The sequence below is a fragment of the Osmerus eperlanus genome, chromosome 3 (assembly GCF_963692335.1).
Source record: "Osmerus eperlanus chromosome 3, fOsmEpe2.1, whole genome shotgun sequence".
Taxonomy (NCBI): domain Eukaryota; kingdom Metazoa; phylum Chordata; class Actinopteri; order Osmeriformes; family Osmeridae; genus Osmerus; species Osmerus eperlanus.
Window position 1 is genome coordinate 12604967 of NC_085020.1, and position 20009 is coordinate 12624975.

The window sequence follows — 20009 nt, forward strand, 5'->3', positions numbered from 1 at the left end:
TTATTTAGCCTCGGGCACACAACAGGCAAAATGGGCAAGTCGGAGAACAGCGCCATGATAGAATTCAGAGCATGATTTTGATCTCTGTCTTCCGATGCTGCCTGTCTGAGTTGACTACTTAAGAATTGCCATAGATCTTTCAAGAATTTCTCTGTAGTCTCATTTGGAACATGGAGACCACTGTGTAGATCCACATCACAGTCTACAAGTAGGTTCAGCAGGGAAGTTTTCAAATATTTGACTGCAACAGGAATTGTCAATTCCTTAAGAAAGCATTTCTGCAGAAGATGCAGGTCTTGGAAGAGGTCATCAGCAAAATCTTTCTCATATCCACAGAACAATTTGTTAAACCTTGTCAGAAGTTTGGGTGAGTCAAGGCTGAACACTCTGAGAATCTGATCTTTTGTGAGAAGAAGAGGAAGTCCACTGATTGATTGAGAATAGTTTGGTTGTACATCTTTTAAGCAGTACTTCAGGAGTGCAGAGCATGTGTCTTTGTCTCTGATCAAAGTCTGGTTGATGGGGAGAGGTAAATCCATATCCGTTTTGGTGGGATCATTCATTGGTTTTGTTCTCAAGTATTCCCCAACTGTCAAAGGGCTGATTGTTTTCACCTCGACTCCGGACGTTTTGAAACTTTCCCATATTTTTGACATTTCATTAGAGAAGGGGACCAACTTCATGCCAACATCCTCTAAAACTGCATTTAGACTTTCTGTGTTGTAATCTGCTAAATAAGGCATTTCGACAAGTTGTCTCTTGGTCACACTACACCAACCCAAAGAGAAGTTCTTAATGAGTCGATTTACTCTACTGTTGAGTGGAACTTCCTGTGTGGATCTTTGTAGTATTGGAATAACTGTGACCTCCCTTTCATTGACTGATCTATACACCTCATGGATCATGTCATGCCAGTCTTGACTTGTGTCTTTTGAGACATGGGGGAAAAAGCACAAGAATGAGCTGTCAAAACCTGGATCATGGCGTGTGGAAATCATTTTCCAGTTTTTCAGCTGACAGCGAATGTGATAAAGCAGATCTGCATACAGCGGAGCGATTATGTTCAGTTTCAATGATTCATTCCAATCAGCTTTCACACTTTTCCCATCTTCTTTCCAGAGATCCCTCCTAGATGCATCCACTTCAAAGTTTCCATTTACATGGATTGGGAGTCCTGTTTGACCTGATGGCAATGGCAGAGAGCAAAATGCCCTTCCAATGAAATCCTTCCCAGCTGGTTTGGATCTTACACATGCTGCCAAAGCTGCCTGTGGAACTTTTAAAGACTGTTGTGCTCCACTTGTGTTTTTCAAGGAGCCAAACCGCTCTGCAATCGTCCACTCACTTTCCCTTTTATCAGATAATAAAATCTGGACATTGTAAATGGTTTGATCTGGTGACATTGTGCTGTTACCTGGCAGTACATGTTGTATATGGTTTTGAAATCTAAGTCTTTCCACACTGCTCTTTTCAGGGAGTCTTTTTTCAATTGAGAAGATAGTTTTGAGCATATTTGTTTCTGGGCTGATTTCATGAAACTGTATTTTGCCAATGTTCTTCAGGAAGAGAATGAGCCCCTCAGGATCTTCTGACAGAGCTGAGCAGAGCTCCTGAATGTCTTCATCAGTGACTCCCTGTTGTGATATTTTTGAGACATTTGCATTAGCACCCATCCTGAAAGGCAATCGGAACATTGTACCGTTTTCAAGGTCAAACGTGTCTGGAAGAAATGTTTGGTAAACATCGCTGAACATTTCCTTAAATTCACTTCTTAGGTCAAACTTGCAGCCAGGTAGTTTTTTGCCTTCAATATATTTCCGACCAGGATCTGATATACAGAGCCATTTGTCACCCGTTATAATCGAAGGGCAATCAGTCAGATGGTAAACTGAGTTGAATCCGAGTCCGTATTTTCCTGTTTTTCCTGGAATGCTGTGCTTTCCACCTTCCCCAAGCTGTTGAATGCCTTTCATATCTGCGTCAGTAAAAACCTTGTTGTTGTACACACACAGTGCAGGGCCTTGCAGAGGATTCCATCTGTTTCCAAAGGTTTTTTTGCTACTGTGCCTTCTCTTGTCCCACACAAAGTGAATTTCTGTTGCCTCTGCATCATCAGCATTTTGGATGAGCTCTTTCAGGATATCCTTCTTTGATGGATAAGCAGCAATTATGTTTTTGATACGGACTGTCAGTTCTTCGTGTTGCCCGAACTCTGTGGCATATGGTGAGAAGTCTTCCACCAAATGATCTTCCAATGTGTGATTTCTTGTTGTGTTTGCTCCAAAATAGAGAGCCATGACACGAGGGATATTTTCATGGCATAAAGTGATGCCTGAAACAGGAATCCAGGGGCTGTCATTGTAGTAGAGATTGTTTGCTGTTTGCAAAACACCGTTTTGATCAGGTATGAGGCAAGCACTTTGTTTAGTTTCTTTGGTTGAATATAATCCCCTTACAATTATTGTGAAACAAATTTGAAGGTCACTTTTGGAAAGTGATCTGTGTCCGTATTGAGTAGACAATTTATTAAGAACATTGTTGAACTGTTTTACTGTGAACTGCTTGCTGATGCCTACACATTTCCACAGCTCATTAAAATTGACAAAGGCATGTGGAAGGATATGAAGATAAGGTTTAGCATCAAATTCTCCACATTCTGCTACAGATGTCACATGTACAAACTTGTCTTCGGCTAGAATAAAGGGGAAAGAGTGTGCCAGTTGAGAAATTAGTGGGCTGTCCCTCTGATTGTCGCACAGCCACTGATTCAGAAATTTGTAGCACTCATGAGCTATATTGAAGAGCACTTTTTTTATCAAAATTTGGTGGTACACAGGTTGCTTTATTTAGTTGTTGAAGTACAATGTTAAGTGGTGGACTTACGCAAATTCTCAACTTCTGGAGGACTACATCATCGCTGTGTATTTTAAGAAGTGAATGGTCAACAACACATTTTGTCAGGTTGACTAGATGGCGACACTTGTCAGTGTAAACATCCATGGGCTTCTGGAGTGTCACCATTATGTCACTTTCTTCATTGGTATTTACTGGATGAAATGCTGGAATGAATGCTGTGTTCCTCAATGTGTCCCAGAATGGTGAATCTTTTTCATCTTGCATGTTGCAGTGTATCCTCATCAACTCCAGGATACACTGAAGGTGCTTGTATGCCTTCTCCTGGTTTTTGTGCCAAATACCAGTAGTGATCCTCACTCTTTCTGTGATCTCCTTCAAAGGAAGACTGTCACTCAGCATCCCCAGTTCTAATAAACGCTGAATTCGTTTGGGAGAACAATAGTCATTTTTGGTGCCACCAAGAAAACGCCCCTCCTCTGGTTCAAACAAACTGCCCACTTTCCCTGATGGGTTCACAAGTTTTTGGATGAACTGTAGTTGTCCATCTGTCTGTGTAGGGATGCATGGATAGCTCCTTAGTAGATTGTCAACTACACAGTTATTCAGATCAATTGCGTGCAGAACAAGAGCATCCCTACTCTTTGGATCCATCGTGCTCAAGTTGTTGAACACCAGTTGTTGGTAAAACTCTTCCCAATTCATAGTTCTTTCCAGCAGAATCTTATCAAAGCCTGCTTTTAAGAAACTTTGTCTCACCCACCCTGGTAGAGGAACAACATGACAGGATGACGGTGCCTTGGAATTCTCTTGACACACCTCTGTTGCAAGTTTTCCAACAACTTTATTTTCTTCAATGTCTGTGTGTAAAAATCTTGCCTTATCCATTGAGAACCATGTTCTCCCATCACTTAGGAGCTCGAGAGTTTCGCCATGGTGTGGTTGTGCGATGACGGAATAAAAGGCATCCACCAATGGTTTGAAGGCTTTGCTCACTTTCTCTTCGTTGGGCCAAAATGTGTAGTAATCGTAACTTTGCAATGTTCCACTTTGTGCCATGTTCTTCAGCACTTGGAGTACGTTTACGTATGCCATGGTACCAGCATCCTCGAGCAGAGCTCTGTTCCACTCATTTTTCACTCCACTCTCCCAGAGACCTTTGCGATTAGAAGTCACAGCAAATGTTCCATTCACATTCACAGGGAGGCCTGTGTCAATGGGAAGAGGAAGGAAGCAAAAGGCCTGGCCGACAAGTTTAGTTTCAGACTTCACCCATTTGCCAGTTTGTTTTTCGCGGCTTAAGGGTACAGCTATACCAGCAATTGGCAAAGAGAATTTGGTCTGATTATTTTCTCTCTGGGCCATTTGTAAAGATTGATGTGTCCCAAAGCAGTTATATAAAAGACAGAATTGTACATCTGATCCTCTACAATGTTGTTGAGTTATTTCAGCAATGTTGACGTTATCGTAATTAATGACTTGTTTGCATTTTGTACCATGTTTCCTCAAGGTTGCCAGAGCCTTACTTTGTTTTGCTTGTTGAGTGTTGCCAACTGGAATCACTTCCACAATTTTCTTGGAGATTGTGAACAGTGTCTCTGTCTGGCCATCTTCAGGAGGAGTTGAGGCATTGTTGGGAAGGTTTTGTAGAGATACGGTGTTTATGTTCTTCAGAAAGAGCAAATGGGTTTGTGAGTTATTGGTAAAGTCCTGTTGAAATGTGATTATGTCACTTCTGTCATACACATTTGAGCAAATCTCTGATTTGAGTGCTTCTTCTTGTGTTCGAAAAGGTAACTTGATGAGAGTCCCAGGGTAAAATGTCTGAGTGCTTTCCTTGGACAGATTACAATCGAAAATGCGCTTGTAGGGTTTGAATTGATTAGAAAATCTGTACAGAACCTGTTGTCGAGACAGGTCAAGTTTTATTCCAGGATTTGCATCGCCTTTTATGTGCTTTTCCAGGTGGGTCACATTTGGATCAAGTATCAAAAGCTTATTACCACTGAGAATGGAAGGAATGTCAGTCAAATGATACACAGTATTGAATCCAAGTCCAAATTTCCCTATTTTTTCTACCTGGTTTTCCTTTGATGCAGATCCAACTCTGGTAATATTTCTCCAATCATTGTCTGTGAAGAGCTCATCATTGAATGCCCAAAGACAAGGTCCATTGCAAAGGCTCATTCCAGGGGATATTAGACTTTCAGGAGGATCTTTATGTTTTCTGAAATCCACCATAAACTTACAGGTCTTCGCCCCAGCATCTTCAGCATTTTGGATGAGCTCTTTGAAAATGTCGTTGTCCTCATCATATTCTTTGAGAATGTTCTTAATCCTCAGTGTTATTGGTTCTGACTGCCCACACTGTTCTATCCCAATGTGTTCTGGACTGAGGATCCGGGTGCTAAGGAGTGGTATCTTGAGCCACTCCGCAGTCTCTCTTGAAATGTCCTCATGGATGACATAGAACTCCTCTTGGTCCTTCTCTAGATCATCCAAACCATCCCTGCTCACATCACAAAACAAGGCCATGGACAGTGGTTTCAAGGTAAATCTTTGACCCTCTTCCATCACTGGCACAGGGGTATCGTCACTGACAGCCCTACTCACCTTCTTCATCCATTTCAGAATGGCTATGGACAATTTCAGCTCGGAGGGGTTTCCAAAAGGTGGCTGCCTCTCATCAATGGAATGTTTGATGTTGGTTAGGATGTCCCCTATTTCCTTTTCTGAAAGGCATGACCTCACTCCAAATTTGGTTAACAACCTCTTGTAAGGGAGAAACTCCTCTGGCACTTTCCCTATGTAGGAGGTCAGATCCAGATCAGGTGGGTAGGTCAAAACTACATCTCTGGGAAATACAAATTGGTTGTGGATCCATAGCCAAGGTTTACAGCTCAACATGACTTTTATGAAGTCTAACATGTGGTCTTGCATGAATTTGTAAGTGCTATGCAATGTAATCTTGAATTGCACACCATGTGGATCACAAATTGACAAATTGTCCAATACCTTTTCAGCAGGAGGCAGGCACAGAAGTCCAAGTTGCCTGCTCACTGTCTCTTTGAAGACTCCTGTGAGAGGCATGACATTGCCCACAATGTTTTCATACTTTGCATCTCTTACTTCTTCTGGCTTGAAAAAAAAACTTGTTTTTGTGCTTCCCTTGCTGTTGCCTAGCATTGCGCCTGCATTTGCACATGGGATCCATTGCAGTTGTGAGAGTTGGTGAAGCTGCTTTGCAGAGAACTTAGACAGCAGATCATTATCATTCAGCAGTCTCAAGAGAGTATCTGATTTTTTGCCAGCCTCTTGTGGTGAGTGAACATGCAATTTCTCAATCTGAGTGGTAACATGCAAAACATTGCTAGGAGTGATATCCCTTTCTTGGGCCAGCAATCCAAGGCACTTTAAGCTCTTGATCATCTCTGGAGTCTGTGTGAACACTTGTGGTGGGAAAAAATCTGCATCAAAAAGGATTTCAAACTTTTTGTTTCCTGGATCGAAAAAGCCAGATGCCTTCTTCCGCTCTCCTCTTTCTATTTCAATGAAGCTCAAATCCGCACATCTCCTGTACAAGTCCTCATTCTGAGAGAAAAGGAAACTGCCATTTTGTAAGATCCAGGTCATTATCCTCTCTGTCTCTTGTTTCCTGTAATTCATCTTAATGCTATCAACTAAACAAATGGACACTTGAGCTGAATCTAAGAGATCAACTTTAAGCAAGCATAGAAGTCGGCGATCAGCCTCTGTGACACACTGCACAACTGCATCAGGCATGGGAAGATCAGATGGGATCTTTGGAAGTGAACTTAACACTGCAGCCTGCTTTGATTGTGCAGCAACATAATCGTCAGCCATTGAGCGGAAGAGAGGCAATTGTGAGACAAGTTTTTGTTCTGAGACTGAGAGGTTACCAAGTGAAGAGAGATAGTGTTTTAGTTCTTCCTTTTCAGTATGAGAAGCTGACTGGAGTCCCTTGATGACCTTTTGGGCATCCAAGTTCATGAGCACCTGCAAAGTACTCTTTGGGCTTGGTGGTAACACATACGATTCAAGGTCTTGGTGCTGAAGAAATTCATCTCGATTTACAACTGTACCCCCAACCTTCCTTATTACTTCTGCAACATGGTCTGACAGGGTGTCTTGCTTACTATTCTTGAAAAGCAGAGTTGGCTTTTGTTGTAGTCTGGCAAGTTGTTTTGAATGGCTTCCATCCCGCAAGGACTCAATGGGTATTAATGGCATGCCAATGAAGTGCCGTAGCTCGTCAAAATTAGAGTCAAGAAATTTCCAGAACTCTTGGAGCCACTTCAGGGGTGGATGCTGAGCATTCCTTAGTGCCCAGGTAACATGCCCATCTGTCTCTTTCCATTCCTTTGGTACATTACTAATGGCCAATTCAGCGACTAACGCTGCATCCAGGTTGCATACAGTGAATAAATCTGAAAAAATGAACATAGTATAAATATAGTGTCTTAAAGCGAAAGCATATATAACCCCAATTCCAGAAAAGTTGGGACGTTGTGTAAAATAAAATAAAAAACAGAATACAATGATTAACAAATCTTATAAACCCATTATGTTATTCACATTAGAACATACAACATGTCAAATGTTTAAACTGATGAAATGTACAATTTTAAGGAAAAAATAAGGTCATTTTGAATTTGATGGCAGCAACACGTCTCAAAAAGGTTGGGACAAGGCCATGTTCACCACTGTGTAGCATCCCCTCTTCTTTTAACAACAGTCTGTATCTGTCTGGGAACTGAGGAAACCAGTTGCTGTAGTTGTGGGAGAGGACTGTTGTCCCTTTTGTGTCTGATACAGGATTCTTGCTGCTCAACGATCCTGGGTCTTCTTTGTCATATTTTTCGTTTCATGATCCACCAAATGGTTTTAACTAGTGAAAGGACTGGACTGCAGGCAGGCCAGTTCAGCACCCGGACTCTTCTATTACGAAGCCATGCAGTTGTAACAGATGCAGGATGTGGTTTAACATTGTCTTCCTAAAATATGCAAGGCCTTCCCTGAAAAAGATGACGCCTGGATGCAAGCAAATGCAATGTTGCTCTAAAACCTGTATATACCTTTCAGCATTGATGTTGCCTTTCCAGATGTGCAAGCTGAGCACTAGGCACTAATGCACCCCCATACCATCAGAAAAAGCAGGTTTTTGAACAGAGCTCCGATAACAAACCGGTTGGTCCCTCTCCTCTTTAGTCTGGAGTACGCAGCGTCCAAGGTTTCCAAAAATAATTTCAATTTGTCTGACCACAGAACAGTTTTCCCACTTTGGCATGTTGCTCATTTTAAATGAGCTTAAGCCCAGAGAAAATGGCAGTGTTTCTGGATCATGTTCACATGTGGCTTCTTTGCATGATTGAGCTTTAACCTGCATTTGTGGATGGCACGGCAAACTGTTTTCACAGACAATGAGTTCTGGAGGGTGTTTCTGAGCCCATGCAATGATTTCCATTACAGAATCATACCTGTTTTTTTATGCAGTGTCGCCTGAGTGCCTGAAGATCACAGGCATGCAGAATTTATTTTCCCCCTTGTCCCTTACACAGAGATTTCTCCAGATTCTCTGAATAATTGTATTATATTATGTACTGTAGATGATGATATATTCAAAGTCTTCACAATTTTAAGATGAGGAACATTATTCTGAAATGGTTCCATAATATGTAGATGCAGGTTTTCGCAGATTGGTGAACCTCTTCATCATTACTTCTGAGAGACTCTGCCTCTCTAAGTTTTTTTTTTTACACCCAATCATGTTACTGACCTGTTTGCAATTAACCTAGTTAGTTGCAAAATGTTCCTCCAGCTGTTTTTTTTAGTAACACATACTTTTTCCAGTCTTTTATTGCCCCCGTCCCAACTGTTTTGAGACGTGTTTACATTTAGTCATTTAGCAGATGCTCTTATCCAGAGCGACTTACAGTAAGTACAGGGACATTCCCCCGAGGCAGGTAGGGTGAAGTAGCCTGGTCCTAACCAGACTCTCGTACATTTCATTTGTACAGAGAGTCTGGCCTCGCTCCATTGTCAAGCGTTGACTTCCTTGTAGGCGGGTACTCTGTTGAAGTTTACTATTAACTATTGGATCTGCCCAGAGCCACTCTGATCTGTCATAACCAATCGCTAGCATTCGCCTTAGCCAATTCCTTCACCACTACTGTAATAGAGCTAGCTGCCGTAGCTGGAAAATCAAACTGTTCCCGAACCCCGTGGGGAGGAGGGCCACAACATCATGGCCACCAACAAAACTCAGCAAAACTTGTTCTTGCTCTGGCTTTAGCTTATGGATATTCGGCAGCGTTGCCACAACGGACTGAATGGCTTCGCTCGCATCTTTCACCACCGCCATTACGGAACTACAACACAAACTAGTGCACGACAGCCATTCCCTCTGTTCGCTGATTGGCCGGTAGAAAATTAACCGGAGACATCTGACTTACTTACCTCATGGCCAGACCAAGTACAGAAGCAAAATCAAAATTGAGCGGAAGTACGTAGGAGGGCAGAGCCAGGCGAAGTGTGAAGTGCCTTGCCCAAGGACACAACGTAATTTGGCACGGCCAAGAATCGAACCAGCGACCTTCTGATTACTAGCCCGATTCTCTAACCGCTCAGTCACCTGACTCCCTCGTGTTGCTACCATCAAATTCAAATTGCTTATTTTTTTCCTTAAAATTGTACATTTCATCAGTTTAAACATTTGACATGTTTTAGATGTTCTATTGTGAATAACATAATGGGTTTATGAGATTTGTAAACCATTGTATTCTGTTTTTTATTTTATTTTACACAACGTCCCAAGTTTTGGGGAATTGGGGTTGTATATAATCTATAAGTAAATCTACCTAGAATGTAACAGTGCCTTGACGCACTCTGAAATTCTTACTTCTTGTTGCTAGTTTCCTTAGATGTTCAACGCTGGTGGGGCTCAGATCTTGAGGAATAAATTTGGTTTGGTATCCTGGCAGCAGCACCCTGGACCGGAAATAAACGTATTTTTAGAGGAAAAAACTATTGGATCAGAGGATCACAATCCCACAAGACTGACAAGAAAAGGACTTACCTTTGAAAAGTGTTGTTGTCTATCAGCACAAAGTCGTCTTTTTTGTTTGTGAAGGATTTGAAAGTTCCATCACTGAGAGGAAGCAACTTAAGACCCAAAAGGTCATGGTAATTCCCATCACTCAAGATGTACTCCAGAAGACAGAGTTTGTCCTCTTTGGATAGGTTTAACTCTGCATCTCTGTGGAGAACATCTCGAACAAAGTCTGGAGTCACCCATTTCAGTCCATCAGGGTCTGGAAAAGCTAATTGAATCGCTCTTGAGACGTGCTCTGGAAAGGTTACAAGCTTCTCCCCAAAGAAGATCATAGTCCTTGTCACAGCAGCCATTATTTCAGGTGCCATAGCATTATAGGATGGGCATACAGCCTCTGAGGGAGAGACAAACTGTATTTCATCTGCAGCAAGGGACAAGATTGGGATGTTTGCTCCAAAAAGCCGTTTTAGGACATCCACTGCAACTTTATGCCACTTCTCTTTATGTCCAGTCTGAGAGACATTTGGCCAAAGACCATACACATAGAAGGCAGAAAGATCAGATAATGAGCCCTTGGATAAGTTGATGGCGTCCTGGATAATAGTTAGGTATGCTAACGGGAGGACTTCTTCTATCAATAGCTCATTCCACATGGCAGCTTCATCATACTTCTGGTCTTCCTCTTGCCACTTGATGTGTCTTCTGTTGTCTGTGAGGCCAAAGCAGGCATTCACATAAACTGGGAGACCTGTCTTGTTGGATTCATTATTTGGAAGAGGCAGAAAGCAGCTCAGTCTACCATCAGTTGGGACACTGTCTTGACCACACTGGAATGCTAAATCAACCTGAGGCCGAAAACATAGCTTCTTTGCAAGTAAGTCCAACTTTGTTACATTTCCCTCTTTCATACAACATGTTGTCACAAGCCACCTCGTTGTCTTTGTCTGCTCTTGGTCTTTTGAAGTTATAACTTTGAAGCATGTTGAACTTTCAAAATTTAATTCTGCACCAGACATCAAACCCAGACCTGTTGAAGGGCTGTAGGAGGTCACTTTCAGCCTGATGTTGATGGAGTCATTCATGTCTATATGCATCAAGGACAATGAGGACACATTTCTCAGGAACAGAGGACTTATGTCAGCATCAGCTATGAAGCTGTCAAAAAGCTGAACAACTTTATCAGTGTTGTACAAATTATCGGAAATCTCTGAAGCTTCACTGCGAAGGGGGAATCTGAAGAGTGTCCCATTAAAGTTTTGATCTTCCATAATGACATTCTCCCAACTCTTGCCGGTGAGCAGTTTGACAATATCTTGAAAGGGTTGGAACTGCGCATTCATTAATGTGCCTTGATCTTCCTTATCAACCAGGGACCACAGAAAGCCTGGTCTTCGATCATGTATCTTCTCTTGGGGATCCAGTAACCCCAAGCACTCGGAACTGAATATGCATGGAACATCTAAAAATGAGATAACATGTGGTTTATTGTATGTTTCATGGGATAGGGTATTCACATGGTTTATCAATCGCCTCAGCATGCAATGTGTATAGTAATATGTCATGTTTAACCTGTTATGTGGTAAATCGAGTTGAATCCAATCCCAAACCTCCCAACTTTGTTTGGGTCATCGCGCTTGACACTCCTGCCTGTAGCTTGAATGCCATGCCAGTCATCCTCAGTAAAGACAGCATTGTTGAAGGCATACAGTGCAGGTCCTGTTAAAAAATTAAGTGAGTAATATCTAAAGTGTTATCAGTTTCAATTTGATCGTGGTGTGAGCTGCTTTGCTTAGCATGATGGCTTATTTTTTCCAGATATTTGTTTTTGTGAACTTAGCCAAAATTAAATGCACTTAAAGGGGTCATTGACTGGGTTTTTGGGGTATTTCACACTATTCCTTAAGGTCTCCGAATAGGGTATGTAACATTGGTTGGGCTGAAAATGGCCCGGGCGCTGTTCTATGCCCCCTGGTGCTTCCTGTGAAATTGTCCCGGGAAAAAAACGCTAGGTTTTCTCCTTTTATGGTATGCTCATGAATATACAGCCAACAGCACTCACTGAAACATCGAAGGTGGAGACTTGAAATAAAAACGTGCAAATAAATCTATTGTGTCTACACAACACTGTTTTCAACATTGATTGACTAGATATCAGTTGAAATGATAACGTTAGTTGTTTCCACTTCTGTTTGTCGAAGCAAACAGGATCGACTTAGGTGGGTAACTAGGGCTGTCCCTGACTAAGATTTTCTTTGGTCGACCAAGACTCGACTAAAACGTCTGAAAATCGACTAATCTAAATTTGAAACGCTTTTTTTTCCACACAAAAAAAACGTACAAACATTTTCACGATCTGACTCAATGGCTGCTGGACATTGCAGATTCAGCCGCTAATAGCCTACTAATAATAAGACTCGTATCACCAGTCCTGTTGTAACTGAATGCCGATGGTATTTAGTATCTCTTACAATGTACTACAAATTAAAAATATTGTTTGTTTAACATGCAAATCATCAGAGCGCGCTTATCACTGCCTGAAAACTTGCAGCATACGGTGCAACAGAGAAAGATTTTGTTGTCTTGGCCGGAGAAGATAATGTCATTCGATTTGGATGTGATTCTTATAATAGGCATATTCATTTTTTAACCCAGCGCGTTAGCATGAGCGAAGTAGGGCTAGGCCAACTTAAGTTTTTCAGGTGGTAGGCTACATCATATTCGACGTCGAACTATGAAAAATAAACCGTTGTTGGCAGAGTTTTCATTTAACGTTTTTCGAGTCACCCGGTACTTTGTAAATGTAAATGTACTTTAATGAAATGCTGCCATACCACAGATTTATTTGCTATTTTGACTAATAACACCGACAAAGTAGGCTATGGCAGAGTTTGTAGTTCGGCGGCCAATTGTGCTCGTGCCGTGTGCAAAATACCAAACCAAAACAAAGCGCAGATTAACGAAAGGGAAAACAGTAACACCTTTTCTTTTAAATTATATATTTTTAGAGTTACTTTATTTGTCTTAAATAATATAATCTACAATTTCTGTAGAACATTTAGTTAAGTCACCAATGATGACACAAGCGGGAATCAGATCTCACGCTGCCATACGGCAGCTTGACTAAAAAAATCTTAGTCGACCAAGAGCATATTGTTGGAAAAATTGAAGATGTAACACATTTATCCTGTATAAGAATGATTCTGTGTTCAGTATTCCTTGGGTGCAAAGAGAGGCCTAACCCCAAATCTGAACTCTGGGTAAACATACAGGACCCTTATCTTGGGGTTGAGGACTTAGAAGAGGGGGTTGTGGTTGTTTTAAGATACTGTGTGACAAGGACTATAGACCAATTATTTGTTTGTAAACATTTGGGATGCGCGCGCAATGTGGCTGCAGAAAACCGGGACAGGATAGCCTTTATAATGGCTAGAGAAGTACACGGATTATACAAATAGTTCGATTTAAAAAGACCAATAAGGTCAAGGAGGACAGCCTTTAAGAGAAAAAGCGATTCCCCATTGATCTGTCACATCAGAATTTTGATTTGGGTTACGAAAGTCTTGAAATTTGAGTGAGAATGTCGCCCGGTAGACCGCATAGTCTTATGCGGCAGCCATGCCACAAAGTTCATAATTTTACAGTTTTACAGTCAATTCTACACCTAAAAAGTCGAGCAGGGCAGCTTTAAAGAGATATGGGAATTCTGCTTTTAGCCAGCTGGTCCCATTATTTTTGTGATTTGTGTAAAACTGGCAATCTGATTCTGAGTGAGACTGCGTCCCCGTTACACTGTTTTGACGTCGTTAGCCTCAGTCAGACTCGGGTCGCTCACTGGCAGTGTGCACAATGTTGTATTTCACTCCATTCTACACTATAAACGTCAGGGAGGACTGCCTTTTGTAGATACAAGCCTGCTGAAGATAGCCAGAATCTCGGATTTCTTTAACCAAGCCTGTTTCATTCATTTGCCTGAGAAAACGACCTTCGTTAGCCAGGCTAGTTTAGCTCGAGCCAGCCTAGTTTTGCCCGTTCACTCCATTCTACAGTAAAAACGTCAGGGAGGACTGCCTTTTGTAGATACGAGCCTGCTGAAGATAGCCAGCATCTCGGATTTCTTTAACCGAGCCTGTTTCATTCGTCATTTGCCTGAGAAAGTGACCTCCGTTAGCCAGGCTAGTTTTTCCCTATCACTTGGTCAGGCTATTTAAAGGTATGGGGGGTCAAGTGACTTTTGTGCATGGACAAATGAAATGTAAATGTACTTGTCCAAAGGACAAGTGCCTCAAAAAGTTAATGTCAAGCTCTGAAATCCAGTGGCCAGAGATATATGATGACCTGATCTACACTCCAAGTGTATTATACAGACCCTCCAGGAATTCGCGCTGTTGCAATCGCACCAATTCACGCGAATTCAACGATTCCCCGCGAATTCAGCGCGACGTTGCAATTTTAACCAATCACCGCAATTTTCCCACAACTTTGACCAATCATTGTCGTCTCCCACAACTCTCTCCAGTAGGGGTTAAATCCAGTGTTGCGCCTGAACGCATTCATTGAACAAAAGTTCATGAACTCGTTGATAATTTTGGTGAATGTGAACTGAACGTACTGTATTACTGCCTGATGAACGATACTGTGAACGCGTTCATTCTGGTGTCTGTGAACTCTTTCACTCTTTTTAATTTTGTTCAATAAGGTGCCAGATTTCTAGAGACTTCCAGGCGAAAAACATACCGTTAACAGTCCTGTATCCAGGGTTGCCCAACCAGTCAATTACTGCGTGTGCTTTCTTCTACTGTCTATGCCTGGCAAGCGTGAGAGCGCCGAGTTGATTGGAGGCCGAGAGCGGTATTGCAGACAGATAGAGATTTCAATCTTTTTTGTTAAAAAAAGGGAGATTCCTTTCCTCCCTTCAATGCATGCGAATGTAAATCCTGGTTGGATAAGGATTAAAAATGGGATATTATGAAAATTGGCATGTTGGTAAGGTTATTTAGGGGACCATTTCTCAATGGTTTTATTCTTTGATGAATGTTTGTTAATTATTTAATTTTCAACCAATAACTCAATTAAAATTACAAAGAGGGAAATTCGCAACTTTTTATCGCAAATTTCACTTGCTCCCGCAATTTCATCGCAACAAACACCTAAAAAACACAGCAACTTTCATCGCAACTTTTTGGAAAAGCTCCCGCGAAATCAGGAATTTTAGCCCGCAACTATCACAAAAAAGGCCCGCGAAATCCTAGGGGACTGATTATACCTGGGAGAAGTTCGTCTTTTGCAGCCGACATGCGCAGTTGAGCATGCTTGACAGTGGTGTGACGTAGGGTGATAATTGGTCTATAGGTGGAGACGCAAGGTCTGGTGACCATTTGTTGACACCAGGGGCGTAGCCAGGACATTATTTCTGGGGGGGCCAGCTCTGGCCAGTCTTTTATTTGGGGTGGCACTTGATTGTCAAAAACTACTATTTTAAAACTCACACACTGCATCACTCAGAGCAGCAGTTTTCTAACGGTATCCAGTGGTTAGCTGCTAGTCTCCATTGAAGCGCTGTCAGAATGCAGGTACGTTGGTTTGTGTCTTGCGCTGTTGATGGGGGTGTGGCCCAACATGTTGCGAATATGGGGCTTGTAGCATAAGTGACAAATGCCAATATAAGACGACTTTATAAAAAAAATACTAATGCATTTATTTCAGCTTTATACCGTTTCTGTCCAGGAAGGTAAAACAAAAAAAAAAAACTTTTGTTTTTGTGAGGTTGGGGGGGGGGGGCTGGCAGGGTGGCCATTCTCTGACCAATGGTGGCCGTGGCCCCCCCTGGCCACCACGTGGCTACGCCCCTGGTTGACACCTATGTGAAGGAGTTTACGACCCCAGGACCGGAGATCCTGTAGTTGTGTCTCAATCAGGGTTGATGTCGTAAACACGCATTCACGCACGCACACACGCGCGCCAGGTCTATGCAAGGGAGCCAATGAAGAAGAGCCATGGGACATTTGCATGCCTTTGTCTTAACCAATGACTGTAAAGAGCGGGGCTGCTTAAATAGGTAGCTAGCGCAACATGCTAGCAGACAAACTTGTAGCACAATGGCGTGTGATGTTTTTGTCTCCTTGTGGGCCGGCCGCAAGCAATAAAGCTTTCTTAAACTTGTTCACCGACTGACTGTGCAATGCTTGATAGATTAATATTTCTCACATATCGACCAGAAAATCGACTAGTCGACTGAGTGGGGACAGCCCTATGGGTAACGTTACAGTTAAGCAACCAAACTATATCGTGATTCAACTCAGCTTCTTGCTGAAAAATAAAATGAAAAATAACCTGACAAAGGTCTGGACAAACATGCATTGTGAATTGTAGATTTACATGACAACACAGGTTATTTATTCCCATTGCCAATAAACTAGGCTAAATCATCGAACATTCTACCTATGCTCTTGCATTAGCAAGCTAAACTAGTTTACATGCCTACAGTCTAGGTGTTTTTGCTATCTAGCTGTTCTTGCATTCCTTGCAAATCAGCGTTAAAGGGGTCATTGACTGGGTTTTTGGGGTATTTCACACTATTCCTTAAGGTCTCCGAATAGGGTATGTAACATTGGTTGGGCTGAAAATGGCCCGGGTGCTGTTCTATGCCCCCTGATACATCCTCTGAAATGTTCCCGGGAAAAAACGCTAGGTTTTCTCCTTTTATGGTATGCTCATGAATATATAGATGAGCTGCGCGCTGATTGGTTGGTTTACAACGAGTGAAGCTGTGGAGCAAAGACGCAACACGGCCAACACTCACTGAAACAACGAAGGTGGAGACTTGAAATAAAAACATACAAATAAATCTATTGTGTCTACACAACACTGTTTTCAACAGATTGACTAGATATCCTTTGAAATGATTACGTTAGTTGTTTCCACTTCTGTTGTCGAAGCAAACTGGATCGACTTAGGTGGGTAGAACGTTACAGCTTAGCAACCAAACTATATCGTGATTCAACTCAGCTTCAGTTAGCTAGATGAAAAATAACCTGCCAAAGATCTGGAAACATGCATCGTGAATTGTAGATTTACATGTACGGGTTATTTATTCGAATAAAACACAGTCAGGAACATGAAATAACGCGTTAGCCCCATTGCCAATAAACTAAATCATCACACATTACCTATGCTCTTGCGTTAGCAAGCTAAACTAGTTTACATGCCTCTAGGCGTTTTAGCTATCTAGGTGTTCTTGCATTCCTTGCAAATCAGCGTTAATAAAAAACAGATGAGCTAGAGTCTAGCTAACATTGACTCGACGGGCATGGCAGATGTTTGTCTATAACGTAGCTCTAGCGTAGAAGATCCCTGTGCAAGCAAACAGGATCGACTTAGGTGGGTAACGTTAGCACTAGCTACAGCTTACCAAACAAACTATCATGATTCAACTCAGCTTCAGTTAGCTCAAGCTATCTTGCTGCAAAATAGATCTGGACAAACATGCATCTTGAATTGTAGATTTACATGACAACACAGGTTATTTATTTGAATGAAACACAGTCAGGAACAAGAAATAACGTTAGCCCCATTGTCAATAAACTAAATCATCACACATTCTACCGCGCTAGATACAGGCAGGATACGTTAGCATTGCTAGTAACTGTTAGCGACAACATCATACAGCTTGCGGTTGTGATCAACCTTAGGTCGGAACAGCACCTCTTTTCAGCAACAGCTTCATAGCAAATCCTGATTTACATTGTCCCAGGTTTTCGAAAGTGTCCTCGGTGATGGTCCGAGCAAATGAATACTTTAGCGTCGTACTTAATAGGGATATTCCCATAGATAAACATCAGCCATGCCTGTCTAGTGTCTTGTTCTTTGGGAAGATAGTGAAAAGTGTTAGGATTCCCGGTACAGCCTGGAACACTGCATTTACGGCGCTCCATTTTCAATATCTTGAAAACTTATGAACTTTCTCATTTGTAATTCCTGTGGAAGTACCGAGCAGTGTGCAGTTAGCTAAGAAAGTGTCGGAGATCTATGCGAGCTCCGTTTATGTTCCTTGACCAGAAAACCAGAGGGCGGGTAAATGTAAATTTTGGGGCGTGACAAAGTTGATGCTGCAAGTTGTGACGTCACAACTTGCACTGTTTCAAAAGCTAGCGTTTGCAAGTTGCAGTTTCAAAAAGTGAAATTTTGATAGGAAATAGGTTTCAATGGGAGGTCAAGGCCATGTGTCTGGTCTTCCTCAAAGTGAGAGAATCTGTCCCACAAGGGAGAAGAGGGGAACTGGGGAGACAGGTCGAGCTAGCCGTAGAGAGAGATTTAGTGAGTAGGCTACACAGGGCGGGCCCGTTGAGAAGGTGACTGACACTGAATGAAGTATGGGAAAACATTGAGAAATTGTATTATGGAGGGTGGGGGATTGTCATAATTTAGACTACATAAAGTGCTGTATCCAGGGATGTAGTGGGGGCTAAACGCACGTAAACGACGTTTACGCACCTCCCGAAATTGGGAAATTGCGTTTATCCACCTCTAAATTGCGGAAATTGCGTTTATCCACCTCTAAATTCCCTGCGCCTATTCTGCGCTCTCTCTTTAATCCGAAATAAATTTGGTGTAATTTTAAAACACCAAAAACTAAATTTCATATTGTTGAACATATAAATGCTGTAGTCTGAATCATTTCATCTGCGCCGTAATGTCTGTGACCCTCCAATTAATGCGTTGCGGCTGCGACACCAATCAGGACCACGTTGTAGATTAGCCTACCTGTTCGGAATGGATTAATTAGCCATGGATATCAGGCGACTTTTGAAGAGACCATCGAGTGCTCCCACTCCCACAGATGCCCGCAAAAGGCCTCAAGTACAGAGTAAGATCAATTCACGTTTGTAAACGTTGTTTTGGTTCGCACAACATTGCATTAAGACAGGGACAAACGCTAGCGGCTAGCCTAATAACGTGCTTTCAAATACGATGATGCAGGTACAAGCCAACCTTACTGGTTCCATCTAAATAGGCCTAATGAAACTTAATAATAAATAAATAAATAATAAAATTCATAGTTTACCCACCTCTAATTTTACCACTACACCACTGTATCCCATGAATGATTTGCGTTTTGTGTCTTATGTGTACTGCTGCTGCATTGCTGGATCAGGCCACCTTGACTTTTAAAGATATTCCGTCTTTGACTATTTTTTATCTAAATCCTGTTGGCCTGTTGGGAGTCTGTTGGCTGAGCGGTGAGGGAATCGGGCTAGTAAGTTCGATTCCCGGTCATGCCAACTGACGTTGTGTCCTTGGGCAAGGCACTTCACCCTACTTGCCTCGGGGGAATGTCCCTGTACTTACTGTAAATCGCTCTGGATAAGAGCGTCTGCTAAATGTAAATCCTTTTGAATAAAACTACAGTAACAATTCTCAAAACACATTCATTCAAACACAATTGTTATAGGATATAAAGGTTATAAAGCTACAACTGGAAAACCATATGGGTTAGGATGGAAATATTATCATTACGTTGTTTATTATCATTGCTTGTTGTCGATAGTACACTATCTCCAGGGGGGTGTTCCATTAACGTCGATAACGCAAGTCGCGCTAACACGAATAAGTCGCACTTGGGTAAACGTCAACTTAGACTTAAGCCTCAAGCCGTTCCACTAAAGTTCCGTTCCACTAACAGGCAACGCTATTTCAAGCTAGACCTCAATAAGCTTAGACTGTGCAGCACTGGGGCCCGTTCTTCGTACGTTGCTAACTCAGCTGGATTTGATTGTTGACGATTTGTCATTATCTTGGATTGTTCGGTTCTTCGAAGCTCATCCTGGACTTGCTGTCATAGCAACAGGTCCATAAACTTAAACCTGCTCGGGAGCAGGTTTATTTTATGTAAACACGATTAGATTGAGGCTTTACAAGCAGAGGTGATACAGGAAGTCTGTCACAGACATGTCTTGTCCGTTTTTACTACAGGAACCTGTTGTAGAAGGTGCAAGAATAATTAGCAGAATTTAACATGAAACCGAATTAATTGCTCATTGCATGATAGATAGGCTCCTTAAGCACAGCGCGATATGCTAGCCTATAC

General features: G+C 42.0%; 1 protein-coding gene across 1 annotated transcript in view; it reads right to left on the reverse strand.

The window, feature by feature from the left end:
• Positions 1-2638: 2638 nt before the first annotated feature.
• si:dkeyp-118h9.7 (sacsin) overlaps positions 2639-20009 on the reverse strand; it is a 38942-nt gene continuing 21571 nt past the window's right edge. The window contains exons 5-8 of the mRNA XM_062457315.1: positions 11495-11641; positions 9950-11384; positions 9773-9861; positions 2639-7301 (exon numbers count right to left, since the gene is read on the reverse strand). Coding sequence (XP_062313299.1) covers positions 2785-7301; positions 9773-9861; positions 9950-11384; positions 11495-11641 — 6188 coding nt within the window. The 3' untranslated portion in view covers positions 2639-2784. The remainder of the gene's footprint in view (positions 7302-9772; positions 9862-9949; positions 11385-11494; positions 11642-20009) is intronic.